The 18,872-nt window shown below is 35.5% G+C and overlaps 4 protein-coding genes across 8 annotated transcripts in view; 3 read left to right on the top strand and 1 right to left on the bottom strand.

The window, feature by feature from the left end:
* The window catches only part of LOC132167446 (uncharacterized), a 48,433-nt gene that overhangs the window by 1,330 nt on the left and 28,231 nt on the right, over positions 1 to 18,872 (top strand). The window lies entirely within an intron of this gene.
* On the bottom strand, positions 4,080 to 7,481 carry LOC132177322 (protein DMP2-like). Its single transcript, XM_059589624.1, has 3 exons — positions 7,397 to 7,481; positions 5,260 to 6,251; positions 4,080 to 4,549 (listed from the first exon to the last, which is right to left on the bottom strand). The coding sequence occupies exons 1-2, from the start codon at positions 7,479 to 7,481 to the stop codon at positions 5,533 to 5,535; spliced, it is 804 nt and encodes a 267-aa protein (XP_059445607.1). The 3' UTR covers positions 4,080 to 4,549; positions 5,260 to 5,532.
* On the top strand, positions 8,812 to 10,281 carry LOC132177241 (extensin-like). Its single transcript, XM_059589516.1, has 2 exons — positions 8,812 to 8,980; positions 9,962 to 10,281. Exons 1-2 carry the CDS (start codon positions 8,812 to 8,814, stop codon positions 10,279 to 10,281), a joined length of 489 nt encoding a protein of 162 aa, XP_059445499.1.
* On the top strand, positions 11,696 to 17,581 carry LOC132167445 (uncharacterized). Of its 5 annotated transcripts, none has more exons than XR_009438681.1 (5): positions 11,696 to 11,908; positions 12,500 to 12,637; positions 14,058 to 14,242; positions 15,727 to 16,050; positions 17,118 to 17,581. XR_009438681.1 is itself a non-coding variant. In XM_059578421.1 (5 exons), the coding sequence occupies exons 1-5, from the start codon at positions 11,780 to 11,782 to the stop codon at positions 17,130 to 17,132; spliced, it is 576 nt and encodes a 191-aa protein (XP_059434404.1). In that variant the 5' UTR covers positions 11,696 to 11,779; the 3' UTR covers positions 17,133 to 17,581. The 5 variants fall into 5 exon arrangements, 4 of the variants coding, with proteins under 4 accessions (XP_059434404.1, XP_059434403.1, XP_059434402.1 ...); XM_059578421.1 differs by having other exon boundaries at positions 15,727 to 15,835; XM_059578420.1 differs by lacking the exon at positions 17,118 to 17,581 and having other exon boundaries at positions 15,727 to 15,835; positions 15,932 to 16,255.

Below are 18,872 nucleotides of genomic sequence, written 5' to 3'. Positions count from 1 at the left end.
ACCTCTTGCTTAAACAACGTGCTAATTAATTACTTATATATATATATATATATATATATATATATATATATATATATATAAACAGGTTTTCTTTAATCACTTTATCATATTCAAACTTTTCTTGAAACTAATTAACTCGTTTTATTTGTGCAAAAAAAATTGTATATTAAAAAAAAAAAAAAAAAAACTAATAATAATTCATGTCACTGTTAAAGCATTCACAATGGAGGAGCCAAATTTTTATGTAAAATGGATTCTGAAAACTCACTTTATCTAGTTTAACTAATGAATTTTTAAATGCCTTTTACATCCGATTAGCTATATTTTTATTTATATCATTTAAATATTATTTTTTTACTCTTTATTGATTATATCTTTATTTCCTTTTTAAAATTTGTATTTCACTCTTTATTTTTTCAATGGTAATTCGTTTAGCACAATAATTTTTCAACAATTATTATTTTTCAAATAATCATTTTTTTAACTATAATATTTTTGAAACGGTTGTATTTTATAATAATTATATTTTTCAACGGTTATATTTTTCAAATGGCATATTTGCCGATGTTAAGTATGAAAACCATATTCTCATAGTAATGTCAATCATATTTATGAAATATCTTTTTATTAAAAATTGTGAAATGATGTTCTCATAATGATCCCTTGAAAAGTGGAAAAAGTTTTGGGAAAAAAAGAAAACAGGTGATAGAAATAATAAAAAAAATAAAATGGCTCTCTTGAAAAGTGTTGCTACATGTAGCATTTTTTTTTTTTTGCTAATCCAATCAAATATCAATTTTTTTTTTTTTTTTTTGGCTAATCTAATGTATGAGTTTTTTACAAATCTGATTAGTCATTTTAGTTAAAAGTACTATTTGGCTCTTCCATTGTGAATACTCTATAATTCCAAAGTTATGGCCCTTAGAGTCCCGACGGGTGGTAGATTTAGCTTTCAAAAGGCTGGCCCGTTGTTTCTCGCATGTAGAATTTTGCAATTACTTACTAACCAAGACATTGAATAATTGAGTTCCGAAAATCAGTTTTCAATTTATCTGACCTCATAACCCACTGTTTCCTTTAATAGAGAAAAGAAAAAAAATACGAAGGAGAAAATAATAATTTTTTTTTTTACTCCCCTCATAGCCCATGTGTGAGGTTTTAAACCAGCAATTGACAAATGAGATATTAGCTTTCTTTTGTAACAAAATTCAATTTTTTTTTTTTTTTTAAAGCAATTTGGGAAAAAGGATGTATTAGATCAAAATACTGAGAAATGAGTGACAAATCCAAAATGAAAAATACAATATAGAAAAAAAAAAAAAAACCAAAGAGTAAAAAAAAATGTCAAAAAATGACTCGATTCTTTCTAAAGGGTTGTATAAAAAGGGTTGCTAAAGCAAGGCCTAGGGGCACGCTTGGGCACGGGATCCAATAACAACCAACTGAAACGACAATTAAGTGAATGCATGTCTATCTTAATCCTATTTATCAACCGTTGTAAGTTGTAACTATCTCTTTTAAGTTTGAGATTCTACTACTCATCCTCCTTATTGACAATAAGCCACATCAATATCCAATAATTATTCAAATTTGTTTTATTATATTCAAATTCTTTTACGAATGGAAAAAATTCTTAGATATTCTTGGCTTAATTGTTTTTTTTTTTTTTTTTTTTAAATAATAAGAAGAAGAAACAAAAAGATCATATAGCTACTAAGGTATAGTTGGCTTAGTAATTGGTTGGGTTGTGTGATATTATCAATTAGGTTTATTTTTGTTTTGGAGAATTCACGTGTCAAAATATGGTTTCTAGGTTGTAATGTTTTTGGTTTGAGTTAATGACCAAGTTCAGCGTAAAAGTTGGTCTAAGATATGAAGAATTTAAGTTTATGAATGCAGTTCAACACAAACCAATCAAAATAAACTTATAATTTCTTTTGATTTCGACATCAAATGAAAGCAAGCTTGGTGGTATTAGAAAACTAATTCAAAATGATACAATTTTGCATTTCATGAAAAATTATTCAATTCCAATTTTATCGGGCTATCGACATAAGTCTAAAATGTTTGTACTAAAGCAATCGTTGGTAAGTTCGTTCACAATTGGTTTGAACGACACAATACATAAAGCTCCATACAAAAACTTTTTAGCATCTCTTAACTCAAAAGTCCCATTTCACCATGATATATTTGACCATATGGAGTCACCACAAAAGAGCACCACTGCGTTGTCCAGTTGATAGATTATTACTATTTTGCCTTGTCATTTAATGAACATGTGTTATTGTTAGTGGTATTTGTCCAATGGAGTTTTTCTAGCTTGTTCTACTTATGATTGTGATTAAAAGTTCAGATTTGCTTATGAATCTGGTGCATCAAAAAATTGTTTTGCTCATTTCTATGGTATGATGTGAGCCAACATTCCTACATAAACCCAAAAGCAGCGTATCTTCTGCAATCTCCTATTGTCTTAATTAAATTAAAATTATTCACGTCATCATTTATTGGAAGGGCAGTTGAGTACTTTTAAATTTCAAGAAGGGCAATTTGGTAAAAGTCATTCAGTCATTAATTTGGTTCCTCCAACTACTTGGACCACAAAAACATCAGCCTCTATGTTCTGAGGGAATTTTGTGTACGTTCCACTGGGAGAGAGACCAGATAAGCAAGACGACGTCGTTGCCATAATTAGGTAAAAGCATCAACGGGAATGAGAACGACTTGATATATATATATATATATAAGCGGTTTCACAAAGATGAAGCCTTGAAACTTGAAAGGAATTCATCATCATTTTAAGTCAAGTAGCTCAAAAAGAAAGAAAAAAATCATTGCATTTTCTTTTCATAATTTTTCTCATTTCAATTCATGAGATTTTTAAAACTTCATAATATTTTTATTTAGAATCGAGTCATTCTAAACTAAATCATTTGTTAAGGTAAAAATTTAGTATGAATTCGAAATTTTCTCTTATAATTTGTGAAAACCAACCTTAATTAGTTCTTCCAACTTCAGTTTTTAATGGAGTACTATTGTTTTGGTAATGATGTATTCATTCATAATAATAATTAATAAAATCATAAACAAACAAAGGAACCAAAAGCCTGTTCATCAAGAATTTATAATACCAACAAAAAAACTTCAAATATCATAAAAATATAAAATATCAAAACAAAATAAAACATAAACTATACAGATAATTCACTAGACAGCCTCAAAACAAAATAAAATCAAGATGTCTCCCCAGTAATACAAAACCATATTAGCCCCTAACGGGGTCACAAACAATAATAAACATAGAATACAGTGATAATCAATCAAAACTAGGTAAGAATGCAGTAGTGTTGTGAAGGTCGAAGCATATGTTAGTGCACAAAGAAGGAAGAAGAGATGAGAAATTGACAACTTGATGCAACTTCCTGCTGATGTACCGTCTACAGGGTTTTAGATCCGCTTCCTTTCCTACACATTTGAATACCAACATGAACAGTTTAAACCACTGAATGGAGTACATAAATAAATCATTCAACTTTGAGGAGGTCTCGTTGATAAGCAAAACATAAAGAAACTTATGGATATATATATGGAGATTATATTTCCTACTGATTGTACATAGAAATATAGAGGCCTTGCATGTAATTTTGCCATTTGTAAAATTTATGGATATATATGGGAATGTAATGCCTACCCCTTTCTTTTTTTTTTTTTGGTAATTTTGCGACCTTGTTGAATAGAATGAAAATGTTTTGTTTTTGTCAAGGAATTGATGTGGATGGAAATACGCACATCATTTGAGTTGGTGGATAATCTCAAGATTTTTTTATTGTTGATGTTTGTCATCGGTGTTTCTGTTTTTGCATTTCAAGTCTGATGAAATTTCCGTGAGAAAGAGCTTCTTTAATTTGGAATAAATACTGGGAGAGGGTATACCTAATTTGTTCACACTTCCACTAGGGGTTTGATAAGAGAACATAGCAAGAGAGAAGTGCCAACCCCATTAAGCTGCCTTCTTAACATGCCATGCACAAATAAATCACATTCATTTGTCAATGCTTTAGAGCAATGGATATCAGTCGGTGGAATCAAGATGCAAAAATGCAAAAATGTCAAAATTACCATCCCCACAAGACATTGTACTTCAATGCACCAAAAAATCCAATTAACATCTATATGACAACTACATCTACATGTTACAAGTTTCAGGATAGAAAAGAATCACTCCTTTGAATATAACTTTTCCTGCTAGAAGGAATAACCTAAAAATACAAACAGGAAAGGTAAAAGACAATTAGGTATATCCTGTAACAGAAAATTGTCCTCCTTTGTTGTTGCTTTGGGTTGCCTCTCCAATAACCACGGTGTGTCAATACTCCCATCTCTTCTACCTCCAGATTGTTTGTTCATTTGATGGGCAAGAACCAAATTTTAAAGAGAGATCTGTGAGACATGCATTAATACCACCTTCAAAACAATCCATTTGCATCTTGGTTCATATTTTCATTTAACGGTCTTTCAAGTGAACGAAATCAAACACCTGCACATATAGCTCCTGAAACAAAAAAACAAAAAAGCAAAAAAGCAGAAGTAAACATACTGCTTTTCTCACAGCATTCAACTACAAATAATAGAATACAAAAACAAAAACACCAATGACAAACATCAACAAAAATCTCTCATGGAAATTTCATCAAACATATGGAATGCAAAAATAAAAACATCAATGACAAATATCAACAACAAAAATCTCTCGGGAAAATTTCATCGAACATATGGAATACAAAAACAGACATAAACAACAAAAAATCTCTCATGGAAATTTCATCAAACAAAGAGAATAAGGGAGATTGACTGAGAGAGAACGGTGTGAGATATTTACCCAGATTCTCTGGAGGAGGGTCGCACAGGGCCCGGTAATTCATTAGAATTGTGGAAGACATAATCTGAATCTTAAGTACTATAAAAACTCTAATCAACAAAACCCCTACAAAAACTCTAGTCATCAAAAGCTAATGATTCAGAAACTCGAATCCTTCAAAATCCCCTAAAACGTAAGAAACTACAAATCCTAAAAATGAGAAAACCAGATTCAACCCACAAAAAAATCTGAGATTCAGACCCAGCCAGATTCAGAACAATCAAAACTCAGATTCGAAATCCAAAGACAACTAAAAAAACCAGATCTATGGGAAAATCAAAATCAAGAAAAATCCTGCTCTTCCCGCAAGAAAAATCAAAATAAAAACCAGAAGATAACCTTACCTCTTTTGAGGTCTCCGCTTGTAGGCGGTGGTGATGGGTCGTCGGATCTGTACAGTGGGAGGAGATGATGGAGATGGGTCAGAAACAGAAAAGAAGAGAGAAAGAGTTACCTAATGTGGTGGCTCGGGTCGTCGGAGATGTACGATGGAGTGGCTCGAGGAGGTGCTTCTAGTTGCCGGTGGATGGCGGCTGGTGGGGGAGGCGGAGGCGGGGGGAGAGAGAGAGAGCTGTATGTGAAGAGTGAGGAGGAGAGGGAAAATGAAAATGAAACCCTCACTTACTCGTCCGCCTCACTAAAAATGGCAGAGAGGTTGCAGAATAAAAATTAGTTACGAAAAAGGAGAAATCAAACCACTGCCGCCAATATCGTATCCTCGGCGAAACACGAACTCGGTTGGTTGGCACCAAAACACTTCTCCAACAGAGGTGGAGAGGTGATTCGGTGCCACACCTACTGAGTTCGTGTTTGGATACTTCTCCACCAGAGTTGGAATCCTTTGAAGACTCACTTGCAGGGTATCCGATTCCATGGCCCTTAATAGAAAAGAAAAAAACCACACCAGAAACCACACAACAACAGGCGGCAGCATCTGGAGCAAAGTCTTCTCGCTGGACTGAGACACCGGATAGAAGCAGGCACCCCAACGTATTTCCATCCAAAGGCACCAAAGCCCCAGACACAATCACCGCGAAAAAGGCGTGGACGAAGTCAGCAAACAGAAGCTTATACCTCGGCACGTCCACGGTCTTAGACTCCGGCGAGGGCCAAAGACCTTTGCATGTTGCAATCCCGTAGTGTCTTTTACTGTCATCTCCAACGTAGCTGTGTGTGAAGGTAGAAAAGAAGCAAGACAAACCGCACAGACCAACAAGAATGGCGGTGAGGTTCTTGTTGATTGTGTTGCAGTAGCCATTGTTGGACAGCACAGGGCTGAGGAACAGGTACAAGAAAACAGTGCCGGTCGGGAGGAGCTTGATGAGGTTGCCAACTCCTTATAATGTTTTTGTCGTTGATGGTTTTCTGGGAGCTTTCCTTGGACTTGGAGGGAAGAGTTGGCTGCACAGTGCACCCAATGGATCGGATCGATTGTATTTGGTCGGAGGGATTCTTGCAAGCGGCAACTAACTCTTCTAGGGTACATATAGCTGATGAATATAAACTGTGTTGTCAATTGTGACTTCGATTTGAATTATGGTCCTAAGTATCTTACCAAAGTTTACTCTTCTGCCCTTCGCACGAGTCACGAGATTCCCCACTCAATACTCTTCATAGTACCCATACGATCCCTTTCCTTTTCCCCAAATCACATGATAGAAACCTTCTGAAAATTATCCGTACCTGAAGACGGTGGCCACGTTTCGACCACTGGTTGGCTGCCTCCCCCCTATGCAATTTATTTACGCATTTATATTTATATGAACTAAATTAATGACAGAAAAAGTCACAATTAGCCTTCAAATAAAAGAGAAAAAATCACAAAAGAAGGGGAAAACGGTCAATATCAAACCAAGTCAGTTGATAAAAATTAAAAATTAATGGAAATAAATTGATAAAAATATCAAACCAAGGGGAAAACGGTCAAATTGATTAAAAAATAATAATAATAAACAAGGGGAAACGGTCAAATTGATAGAAAAACCAAGGGGAAAACGGTCAAATTGATAAAAATTAAACATATTTTTTTCAGAGTCATAAAAATTTAAAATTAAATTATTTCCGTAAATTCAACTTTAAAAATAAGAGGACCGAAATTTAACCTAAATCTATCATCTCTTCCATTTTCTCAACTCTTAGCACGTACATCTTATCCTTAGAAGCTTGCATGTTGCGCATGATGAATTGAATGATCAGCACCCCGTGAATTGAATGATTCACGGGTTGGATAGAATGGGCTACGGATGTGTGTACAGCAAGGACTTAGTGGTTGTATTTGGCAAAAGGTCGGACAGGATTGAATCCAAAGATTAAAAAAATTCTTTTTAAAATAAATTTTAACATTTTTACCTTTTATATCACATTAATAATTTTTTATTACTATTTAAATAATAAAATTATTATAAATTAATTTTTTTTATTTTTTTATACAAAATATACTTAATTTTTATTTTTTCATATTAATTAAATCTACTACAATACTGAGGGGCTGGTCGTTGGTGCAGAAAGTATTGGGTTCACGCCTGCTGCAGATGGGGACACAAGGCTCACGTGATGATACGGCCATGATGGTGAATCTGTCATTTTCAAAATAAAATAATAATTTTACTCTTCTAACAATACACTAAGGAAGTAAATACTATAAATGAAAGGATATTATTCCATCAATTACAATTACCATGCTTCTTTCATCAGCCTTCCATTCCATTAATTTCCCATTATTATACTTAAAACGAAAAACAATATCTCATTATTTAATAATAGCAGTTTCCAATAGGCACGGACTAGAAGACAACTGCATCTACTCATTACACCTCAAAACAATTCAAAATACAACAATTTGTCAGGGTGCTCTTTATTTTTATTAGTAGTAAAATAAAAATAAAAAAAGTTTTTATTTTTATTTTTATTTTTATGAAAACAGTAAGTAAGACGGTTCAAAAGGACAGTATTGCCCTTGTAGCAGCGGTTGGGGTGAGGCGGTATGCACCCATATCACGTTGTCACAGAGCCCAAACCGGCAAAATTCTAATGAGATGGGACAAAAGAGATTCGGACAAACTGGTGCGACCAATAGAGCCCCTTTTTAATGACCAAATGCATTTCGTGCCTGACAACTGACTTTAATGTCTCAACGCCCTTCTTCACATGCGGACCTTCTTTCAAAATGAGATTCATCATCCTGGCCGTATCAGAGGCTATAGCTACTAGGCCTCAACTTAATCCTAGAGCTACAAACTTTTCTTCTCATAAAGAGGGTCCCACCCGAAGACAACAAAATAGAGGTCAGGCGTCCACGTCAATACAGGTAAATTAAAAAAAAAAAAAAGTTTAATGCAGATCATCGATCAGCGAATCCCCTCCATTGGCAGTTCACAGACCGTATTTCGTCCTGACAGCTGGGTTGCGTGAAGACGTAGAGTTAAAAAAATGCATTGTCTCGTTAAATCTTTTAAGAGGAAAAAGGAAAAAGGAAAAAGTTTAGACGGCGCCGTTTAAACAACGTTTCCTTAATCGTGGGTCATTTCGCAGATTAAAAAAAAAAAAAAAAGGAAGTTAAATGCTCTTTTGCCTGTAGATTTTGAAGACTTTATTTTCTTTTTTTAATGTTTCATTATTTTTCATAAAGATAAAGATGATACTTTTATTAAAATTTTTTCTAAAACGTAGTGTAATGCCACGTCAGCACCAATCAAATGTTGCTACGTGTCATATAATTAATTTAAAAAAAAAATACTTTTAAAAAAAATTAAAAAGATTAAAAAATTATATATATATATATATATAAAAGAAAAAAAATTTGGGATGGCCATCTGGCCCATTTGGGAGAACTGCTTTCTTGACATGGGCCCTCTCATTCTGATGGTCGTGGTTCTTCACCCAGTAACTCAGCAAGGATGCAAGAGGCATCTAGTACGCTACTTGCCAAACCCAAACCCAAGGATGATCCAGTTGATGAAGCTAGTTTGAGGTCTGGAATTGGTTTGAGATCCCACAACAATCCAAAAGAGAGATCCACACAACTCGATAATCAGGCAAAGAAGCGATTGTCTCAACCTAACAGCAGTGAGTTCTTGGCCGTGGGGTGGCGAGCCGGCCAGATGGGGGTGGCTAGGCCACCCCATGGCCAAAGGGGGTGGCCAAATGGTCTAGCCACCCCCAATTTTTAACTTTTGATTTTTTTAAAAAAAAATTAATTATATGACACGTAGCGATATTTGATTGGTGTTGATGTAGCGTTTCGTTAAGTTTTTGACGAAATTTTAACGGAAGGATCATCTTAGTCTTTATGAAAACTACAGGTATCTCATATGATAAAAATGAAATCCTAAAGAGGAAAAAATAAAGTCTTGAAACCCTAGGGGCAAAAAAGTATTTAACCACAAAAAAAATTAATGGCTTTTTTGTTGACCGAGGCACATTCATTGGCAGTTCATCCATCAGCGAATCCCCTCCCATTGGTTGGCAGTTCATCGATCAGGTGTCACTCATTGGGATCCGGATCCCCTCATATTAGGAGGAGAATATGAGATTCTCATATTTCAATCCTAGCAGTCCAATTTTATCCAACGCTCTACAGAGCGCCACGTGTCCCACTATAAAATAATTAATAAAATATCATTTAACTTTTTTAAAAAAATAATAATTAAAATAACAAAAAAATTAAAATAAAAAGAATAAAAACAATGGGGTCGCCGACCACCACAGTTGAGACATAGGAGTGGCTTCCGCCACCCCCAACCGCTGGCCACCCTCATAACCCTCGGAGGGCCAAATAAAAATAATAATATTTTATTTTCTTAAAATGGGTTTAGGCCCTTGCGGTTGCGGGTTATCAACTTCAACCCCTGCATGCCAGTCGAGAAAAGTAAATACGATTTAGAAAATAATGTTTTTTTTTGGCCCTTTTTGTCCAGTCCAGTGCTGTAAATGAAAATGGGGATATCTTCCATTCGGTCATGGCATAAATGGCCTAATTTACGCCCACCAACCAGGAGATGACACATCAGCTTGTTTTAACTTACAAAATGTATTTACCCACACCAGAATATACCACCCCTCTTAAAATGAAACCATCGTTACAAAGTGAAACCCAAAAACCCACTCCCTGCTTTTTGCCCACCGAGGTGCCCACCGACTGCCCACTGCCCACCGCCCCGCCCAGCAGGCCGTTCCTACCGCCCCCGCCCAGCAGTCCGACCACCGCCCAGCAAGCCATTCCCACCGCCCCCGCCCAGCAGGCCATTCCCCAGACCAGCAAGCCGTTCCCCTACACCCACGCCCAGGCCGATCCCACGTCTAGCCGGCTACCCACTGCCCAGCTGGCTACCCACAGCCCAGCAGCCCACTGTTGGAAGTCGAAATAGCCTGAAATCGGCTTCGAAATCACCTGAAATCGACTTCGAAAATCCAACGCGTGTGGTGAACCGTCGGAGCAACTGGGCGGCGTGGGCTTGGGCAGAGCTGGGTGGCTGGTCGGTGCAAAGCTGGGCGGCGCGGGCTTGGTGTAGCTGGGCTTGGGCGGCGTGGGCTCTGCGGGAGGTGGCGGCGTCTCTTCCGGGGAGGGGGCGGCGTGAAACCAAGCTTTTCGGTGAAAGTTTGTTGTTTGGGTTTTTTTTTTTTTTTTTTTTTATATGAGCTGAAGCTATTTGGGTTATTATCCTGTGAAACCAAGCTTATTTTGTATGATGAAATAATATGAGGTGGCAGCATTTGAGTGGAAGGCAGAAAACTCATGTTTTCTGCCTTGACCGTATAGCAGCAGCACTCAATGAAAATACATTAGAGGAAGAGTTTTGTTACAGGTCACTTTCTTTAAATTTAATATATTTATTATTGAATTTGTAGACATCACTCAGGTAAATTTCATATAAATTAAATAATAAATTCACCTATTATTATATAAACATAAGTAAAAAATAAGACAAAAAAAAATTATATCATTTGTATTGTATATATTTCAGCAAACAATAAGGTGTTTTTATATTTATTGTATTTGTTATTCTTAGCTAATGTCAGTAATGTGTTACCGTCTAATTTGGTATCATCAAAAATGAGTTTTACAACACATCAATTTATTAAATCATATGCTTAATAACACACTCAACCACTCATCGGAGGCATTTAAATTACCAACAGCGGCAAGGAATATGATTTAAGAGATTCATAAATTAAGTTAGTCTTTAAACTCATGAAGAAGATAATGCAAAGTTGCACGGTGCCCTTTTTACACATTAGTCTTTATTAAATGACAAAAACACACCGTTTCGATTATGAGTGGGTTTTTTACAAATATGATTAGTCATTTTAGATAAAAGTACAATTTAACTCCTTAATTGGGAATGCTCTAAGTGGTTAATAGTGGGCCAGTGGCTTTAAAAGCGGACAAAAATCAACTACAAACTGGTTCATTTTTAATAACACATGCTTCACACATTTTTTTAGGTATGGGACATACGTCACTTTATTAGATTGATTTATGTCATTCTCACATTTTTTTTAATAGCAGTAATAAAAAAAAGAAAGTATTTTTTACATGCTTTATGAACAAATGCACTTTATTATACTAGTTTCTAGCTAATTGCTACAAATTATAGCTAATTTCTTTTTGTGGGGGTAGAAAAATTATGTTAAAAAGTGAGAGGAAGTGTAGCATTACACAAAAACAAATAAAATAAAAGCTTCGGCCAGCTGGGCCGAGCCTTTGTGGTCGGGTATGGGTTGGGTCGGCGGTTTGTTGCTTGTGAAATCCAGTAGCTATAGAGGCGGAAACAAAACCCTAAACCCCCGGGGAGTAGAAGAAGTAGATAGATTGGCAAGTGAAAGCGAATGCCCTAGAAAACTCACAGAAAAGAAAACAGAGAGATGGATCACATAGCAGCAGCTGAAGAGCGAATTGCGTCAGAGAGTGTACAACAAAAACTACACCAAGTCAATTTAGCCGCTAAAGAACATCTTTCTCCTATCCAAGATCATGTCAATTTCACCCTTCAGGTTCTACTTCTCTCTCTCTCTCTCTCTCTAATATGATTGTATGCATTGGTCTGTGGAGTTTTCTGGGTTGTTAGATTGTTATTCTGATGTGGGTCTATCTTATCTCTGATGGTTATTTGTTCATTGTTCTTCTGTGAGGAAAGTGAATTAATTAGGATTTTATTGTTTGTTAATCTTAAAAGTCTTGGTCTTTTGGACTTGAAGAGAAAGCAAAACCCATTTCAAAGTGTACCTAGTGAAACTGTTTGGCTTATGTTAGGCGATCAATCTTTAAATTTTCAAAATTTTTCATTTTCTATGAATGAAAACATTGTACAAAGGAAAAAACTTTAGTTTTTTTTTTTTGGTTTATTCCATTTATTTTCTTGAGTTTTTTCTACATTTCTATGGATTGTTATTTACCTGCCGCGTCTAATTGCCGGGAAACTCATATGAACAAAGCCATATCATCAATGTTTGATTACTTTTCAAAATTTCCAATTCTTATGCTTTCTTGGCTTCAAAATGGGGATACTAATTATGTCTTTAAGCCATTATTTGTCTTTAATCAATTTTTCTTACAATTATTTTCTCAATGATCATTGCCTGCAGCAAGCATACTTCAAATGCGCGTATGAGTGCTTTGATAGGAGAAGAAGCCATGATGATATCAGCAATTGTGTAGAAAATTGCAGCGTTCCAGTTGTTAGATCTCAACAGATGGTTGAGAACGAGATGGCCAAGTTTCAAGTAAGTTGTTTTTATTTTCTTTTTCGTCGTTCTTATTTTTATTCAGCTTCTCTCATCGATTCTGTTTGTTTCAGAGCAATTTATTTCCTGTGAAAAATTTCTGTCCGAGGAAAAAAAATAGATGCAAAGAAACTTGTCTATAGGATATGTTGCTGCAAAAAGCATGATTCTTTCCACGATTTTTTTAGGATGCTTGATTACCTTTGAGGGGACAATTTTCTGTCCAAACAAACTGAGTTGAGCTTTAGGTCTTATGTGATTGCTTTTAATTGGAGCTTAATCTTAATATTATAATTTTATGCTTGCTTTAGAGAGTGATTAATCAATTTTTAAAATTCAGTAAACTATTTGTGAAAACCCCTAATGGCAGAAACAAAAGATGCATTTATTGCATACAAATTTGAAGATAACTTTATTTTGATTACAACGAAATAAAAAAAAATTAGAAACATAAATGAATGTTTTTATTATTATTATTATTTTTTTTTTTTTACAGTAACATAAATCAAAGTTGAAGGACAAAAAGTGCATTTTTAAAAAACATAAAAACAACAAACACTGTCAAAAAACAAAAAACAAAAAACAAACACAACCTAGTTTCCATTTTTTTTTTTTTTTTGATAAGTAACAACCTAGTTTCCATGCATTCTTTTTTTTATGCTAAGATGTATTTTATGTTAAACGACAATAGTAAAGAAAGACTTGGAACACATGCTGTTTGCTCGACGACCTACCGCACAATGTTGCCTTCCTTATTTCACAATAGCCCTCTCTCTCTCTCTCTCTCTCTCTCAGCAAAGGCCCCATCTCCATGTTTGGTTCTTAAACACAGTGTTCAAGTTATAGAAGAAAGGAAATATAAAAGTTTTGGCTGCAGAATTTGATTTTAAACGGTCTTTCGGTACATGATTTTATGCAGTGGGATTTTCCCAGGGGCACTCTTCCCTTTGAGGCATGACATACCTGCCTACTTTGTTTTCTAATTATGTGGTTCTTGATCAAAAAGCTGAAATTTTTTATTTATTTTTAATTATTATTAGCTGATTGGATGTGAAATCCCAGCCAAGTTTTAATTATTATTAGCTGATTGGATGTGAAATCCCAGCCAAGTTCCATGATTACAGCTTGTGTGGCCGACTTTCTGCTGTTCGCATTGTTTTCCTCTATAGGTTTGTTCAGGAGGTACATTTCAAAACTACCGGTGATTATTTATGTTGAGTTAGCATGGTTTTGTTATCATTTACTTGTTCAGCAGTGTTAACCATTCTTAAAACTGTTTAATTGATAGACATTGAAGATTCTCATGGTTTCTAATTCTTTTAAATTCTTAGCACAAATGTTTTCCTTAATTTTAATTTTTAATTTAAGATACTTGCTGTATTTATTACAAGAAAATTTTATGGAGACATGCTTTCTGCAGATAACAGTGTACTTTATGGAACTTGCTACCCCACATACTGAAGAAGCTATCAAACTTGTTGATAAAGTTGAAGCCTTTGAGTGGTTGATTCAGAAATACGAGATTGATGGAGCTGCTGCTTTAAGGCTGGACCTTTCACTTGACACACCAATGATCATCATTCCAAGAAATTCAACGAGCAAAGAGTCTGTAGATCTTCTTTTTTTTTTTGGATAATTACAAAGAGTCTGTAGATCTGCACATTAGTTCTTATATAGTGCTGATTTGATAGACTTCTAGGTAGTATTTCTGATGAGACTGTTTGGAACCTTGGAATTTCAGAGGGAGGGGTATTAATTACAAGGTTAGAAAATGTCTCACATGAAAATTTTAATGAATACTTTAGGTTAGGTGAATTGGAGTGACATGGAAGTTTTTCTCGTAAGGACTGTGGTGTTGGTGGTGGTGACAATGGTATTGGTGAGATATGTGGTGGTGATGTTGCTGACAGGAATGGGGTGGCGATAAATTGGTGGTGGCTGTGGTGGCAATGCATTGGTAGTTTTGGTGATGTTGATGGCAGCGGCTAGAATATGAATTGGCAGTGGTGGTAATAGATTGCAGCTGCTACGTTATGGGTGGTGGTGGTGTGGCTGCAGCAGCCATGAATGATGGGGTCAAGGTTGGAGTAGTGTTGTGATGGTGGTGGGGTGGTTGTTGCATTGGTAATGGTGGTGGTGTTGGCAGCGAGATGGTGGGTGTTTGTTGTGTAGCATTGGTATTGGTAATGGTTAGTGGCAGTGATGGTGGTATTGACTATGATAGCAGCATCAGCAGTGTTCTGGTGGTAGTGGCAATGTTGGTGGTGGTATAATAATGGTGGCCTTGGTCATGATGGCAGTGACAGGGTTGGCAACCACTGCTTCCTTATGTGAATAATTTGGAAAGAGCCACCCCTCTTTTTCGTAGTTTTGATTGGTGGGATTGTGCTTTCCATAGCCACCCTTCTTTTCGTGGTTTGATTGCTGCATCTGTTTGATTGCTTGTTCATACTCAAATTCCTCCAAGATTTTGGAAAGTCCTTTCCTATTGACCCAACCATGAAATTCCCAAGTTCCTACGCTCTTTCATCGAAATGCACTCTTATAGTTCTGATTTCGCTGAATGATCGTATACATAAACACAGTTCTTTTCTGAAAGATTATGGATAATCACATTTTAGTTTATCGAAGGAGCATGGTTTGTGAAACTGTTGTAAACTATTTTCTCACCATGCTCCTGAATTATTATTATTATTGTTGTTGTTATTATTATTATTTTTTTTGAAATTTAAACTTAGGCTACAACTTGTAGTGGTACTAAACTTTTGTTGCATGGATTTATTTGGTTATGAAACCCCTTTTCTTTTCCTCTCTTCAAAAAAAAAAAAAAAGTTTGTGGGCAAAGACATTCCTGCTTTTCATGCTTCATTTTTCAGCTTAAAAGCTATTGTATATGGGGGCTCTGTTGTATACTTCCTGTGTACATAGGTTGTACCCCTTTGCACTATTATATAAATTGATATTACCTATCGAAAAAAAAAAAAAAAAATACATTCCTGCTTTTCTTGCTTTTTGAAGGGATATTAAGTTTTCTAAACTTAATGTGTTTGATGTTTAGTTGTTGAGTGTTATCTTTTGATATTTTGCAGTTTCATTCAACTTGATCTGGGCCAGCTTCAGCTGACAAATGAATTTAGTTGGCATGGCAGCCCAAAGAAAGATCCTTCGGCTGTCGATATTGATGTTTTACTCGCCGAGGTATATATATATTTCTTAGGTATTGCAATTCTAAAGTTACTTAACTATTGTTCACAGGAGCATTATAGCAGATTATGGGGATCAACTTGTCTGTAGGGATTGATGGGTTTGTAGGTAAACATATGATTAGTGAAGGCCAAGGATTTGATGTTTATGTGCGCAGAAGTTTGAGTGACGTGTTTAGAAAAGTCCCAACATTTTCTCTAGAAGTGAAGGTAATATTTGTGCTTGAAATTCCAGTGACTATTCAATGTCTTGCTTCTCATCTGGTTGTTTAAGCATCTTTAGTATTCCTTGTGGTGGGGGACTGTTGACATTATTATGGTATACTTTGATGTGTAATATCATGGGAACAAGGGTCAAGTCCTGTAGTTCCCAGGCATATATTGCATCTTGTGTATGCGCTTGGTTTCTGTGAGCTTCTTTGCTGAAAGAAACTTTTTGGACTGAGCACTTGACTCCTATTCCCACACACACACACACACCTTCTTTTTGAGCTATTTATACTCTATTCTCCACAGATTCTGATCTCAATCTGCTTGCCATTCGCTATGTTTCATACTAGAGTAGAAGAATGTGTGCAAAGATCTGTTGTTCCTTTGGGATCAATAGTTTCTTCAATTGAAAATACTACACGTTGTTCCACTGTTGTAGAAGAAAATTAATTTATCCCTAGTGGCCTGAGATATCTTTACAGCTCTAGATATATATTCCTTGACTCAGTTCAAGCTGGATCTTACTTGCATTTACGGTACTTAAAATATCTTTGGGTTGCTTGCCTAGATCTGTTGGTTTTATTAGAGTTCAAACCTGTCCCTGTTCTTGATGTTGTATGCTTCTGGATTAAGTTTTGGTGTGATTGGTTCATAGTGAAGCATGAATAGTTTCATGATTTTAGGGGTTAGCTGCCCTTGCTAGCTTTGTCTTGGTCCAGTGATGTGCTCAATTGATGTCGTTTGTTTCTGATCATAGTTTTATTTATGAGACTTACGATTTGTGTTGGAGTTTAGTTGACTTATTTGTTGGGAAGGCTGTGTGGTAAGGTTCTGGTGGTATTTCCTGACAAATGAATAATCTCTCACAAACATTCTGGTCCAGTTATATACCTGTGCATAAATTTGATGATGTAGTGTATCAAATTTGGGTTTTCCTTTAATTTATAGTGATCACTATAGTCTATATAGTGAGAGCTAGGTGGAACCTTTTATTATCCTTTTTCAACGTTTCTGATTCCAAATTTTACTTTGATGTTGCTGATTTGATCTCATTTCATTTCTGAAAGTATTTTCATGTCTGACAAAGAATACAAAGGTATTCTGGATTGTGGATACATGAACTTATGTGAGGAACCTAGGCTTCCTCCGAGTTTTCGGGGCTGCAAATCTGGTTCTTCGAAAGATACGATGAAGATGCTGGTTGACAAGGTCAACATGAACAGTCAATTGCTACTCACTCACGTACGGTTACCATTGTGGCGGTTATAGTCGACCATGCCTTGTTAGAGTTGTGTAACGGTAGCTGGTATTGCAGTGAGTAATTTGAAGGGACAAATAATATTGTAGTATGTTTGTAGCGGTGGAGGCTGTAGCTATTGATGTTGTGTCTCATTGAGTTGAATATTTATATATACTTGCATTAAAAAAAATAGTGAATCTTCTAGTCACATTTGCTATGTATTGGTATGTTCTAGTAAATGCAATGTCTTAAATCATAAATATAAATTAAATTGATCACTTTCAATTACAAGCTACTATTAGCGGAAGCACATACTTCGATTGTAAAATAACTATCGTCTTAAGGGTCTACACTATGCTTAATTTCCTTTTGTTCTTCCAGTAATGCATTAAAATAATTTGATGACTGAATTTATTTGTAGCAAGGATAAAATGCGAGTCAAGAAGATTTTCCTTTTATAATTAAGAAAATATATTTTAAATTTAATAATAAATGGCTTTAGATCAATGTGAACTTCAAATTACATACGAGAAAACTCCCACTTTTGTTATTGTATTGTACTTGTTGTTAGTAATATTATAAGATGAGATGAATATATGTTTTCATTATTTTTCTCATTTCAAATTCATATGAGATTTTTAGAACTTTATAATATTTTTATTTAGATGTGTCATTTTAAACTAAATCATTTGTTAAGGTAAAAAGTTAAATATGAATTCGAAAATTTCTATTATAATTTGTGAAAACTAACCTTTACTTAGTTGTTCTGACTTTAGTTTTTAATGAAGTGGTGTGATTCTGTTGGTTTGGGGATCTGGATCAAAGGCTAACAATTGGCCACGTCTTATAAAATAAAGTTAATGGTGAGAGGCCATTACCTGTGCTGTTATCTCTTCGAATACAAAGATGAAATAGACTCAAGAGTCTACAATGAGATTATGTGTCATAGCCGTGACATGGCTGTCATGGTGGCAGCTTGGGTTTGCCAAACACCCTTGCTGACCACCATGCCCTGACATGAGGGAGGTATGCTTTGGGCTAAGATGAAGGTTGGATTTATTCTAGCCTTGCTGATTGTTTGGTTGGGCGATGGCCCATGTATTGTCAAGGTGGTTGGGCATGCTACTGTTAGCCCAAGAGCTGCTGTGGAGTGCATGGGTGCTGGGAGCTGGGCGTGGCCCAAGCCCTTTGTATGCTTGTCTGTCTGTTGTGTTGTGACTACCCTTCCCTAACCTCTGTTGGTGTGTTGGCTGTCTTGGCACTGCTTGGTGCTTTGCTAAGGGTCATCACATGGCTTGTTTGGTGCGAAAAATTTGCCCCATGACATTATACCTCACGAAGTTACTGGAGGCTAAAGACATACTTCTTGACGAGTTGTGTGGTCTTGTGAATACAGTAGTTGTGGTTGTGGTTGTGAGTAAATCATGTAAGTCGCGCCTCAGTTATCCATATATATATATATATGAATTTCATATGTAGTTAATGAATGTCCCACATCTTTTATAGGCAATTTGTGATAAGTCTCTTCTTTTTTATTGTTTAAGAGTAAATTCATGATTATCTTAAAATTGTTTAGAAACTC

The sequence above is a fragment of the Corylus avellana genome, chromosome ca1 (genome assembly GCF_901000735.1).
Source record: "Corylus avellana chromosome ca1, CavTom2PMs-1.0".
NCBI lineage: Eukaryota > Viridiplantae > Streptophyta > Magnoliopsida > Fagales > Betulaceae > Corylus > Corylus avellana.
Note: the sequence above shows the minus strand (reverse complement) of the source record. Positions and strands in the feature narration are given on the sequence as shown.

Excerpts from the sequence above, each read along its gene's own strand:
- LOC132177322 (XM_059589624.1), bottom strand. The coding sequence starts at position 7,481 with ATGGCCGTATCATCACGTGAGCCTTGTGTCCCCATCTGCAGCAGGCGT. Across the intron at positions 6,252-7,396 it reads CACCAACGACCAGCCCCTCA|GAGTTGGCAACCTCATCAAG; the intron begins GTATTGTAGTAG and ends AAACATTATAAG.
- LOC132177241 (XM_059589516.1), top strand. The coding sequence starts at position 8,812 with ATGCAAGAGGCATCTAGTACGCTACTTGCCAAACCCAAACCCAAGGAT. Across the intron at positions 8,981-9,961 it reads ATTGTCTCAACCTAACAGCA|AATATACCACCCCTCTTAAA; the intron begins GTGAGTTCTTGG and ends TACCCACACCAG.
- LOC132167445 (XM_059578418.1), top strand. The coding sequence starts at position 11,780 with ATGGATCACATAGCAGCAGCTGAAGAGCGAATTGCGTCAGAGAGTGTA. Across the intron at positions 11,909-12,499 it reads ATGTCAATTTCACCCTTCAG|CAAGCATACTTCAAATGCGC; the intron begins GTTCTACTTCTC and ends CATTGCCTGCAG. Across the intron at positions 12,638-14,057 it reads ACGAGATGGCCAAGTTTCAA|ATAACAGTGTACTTTATGGA; the intron begins GTAAGTTGTTTT and ends TGCTTTCTGCAG.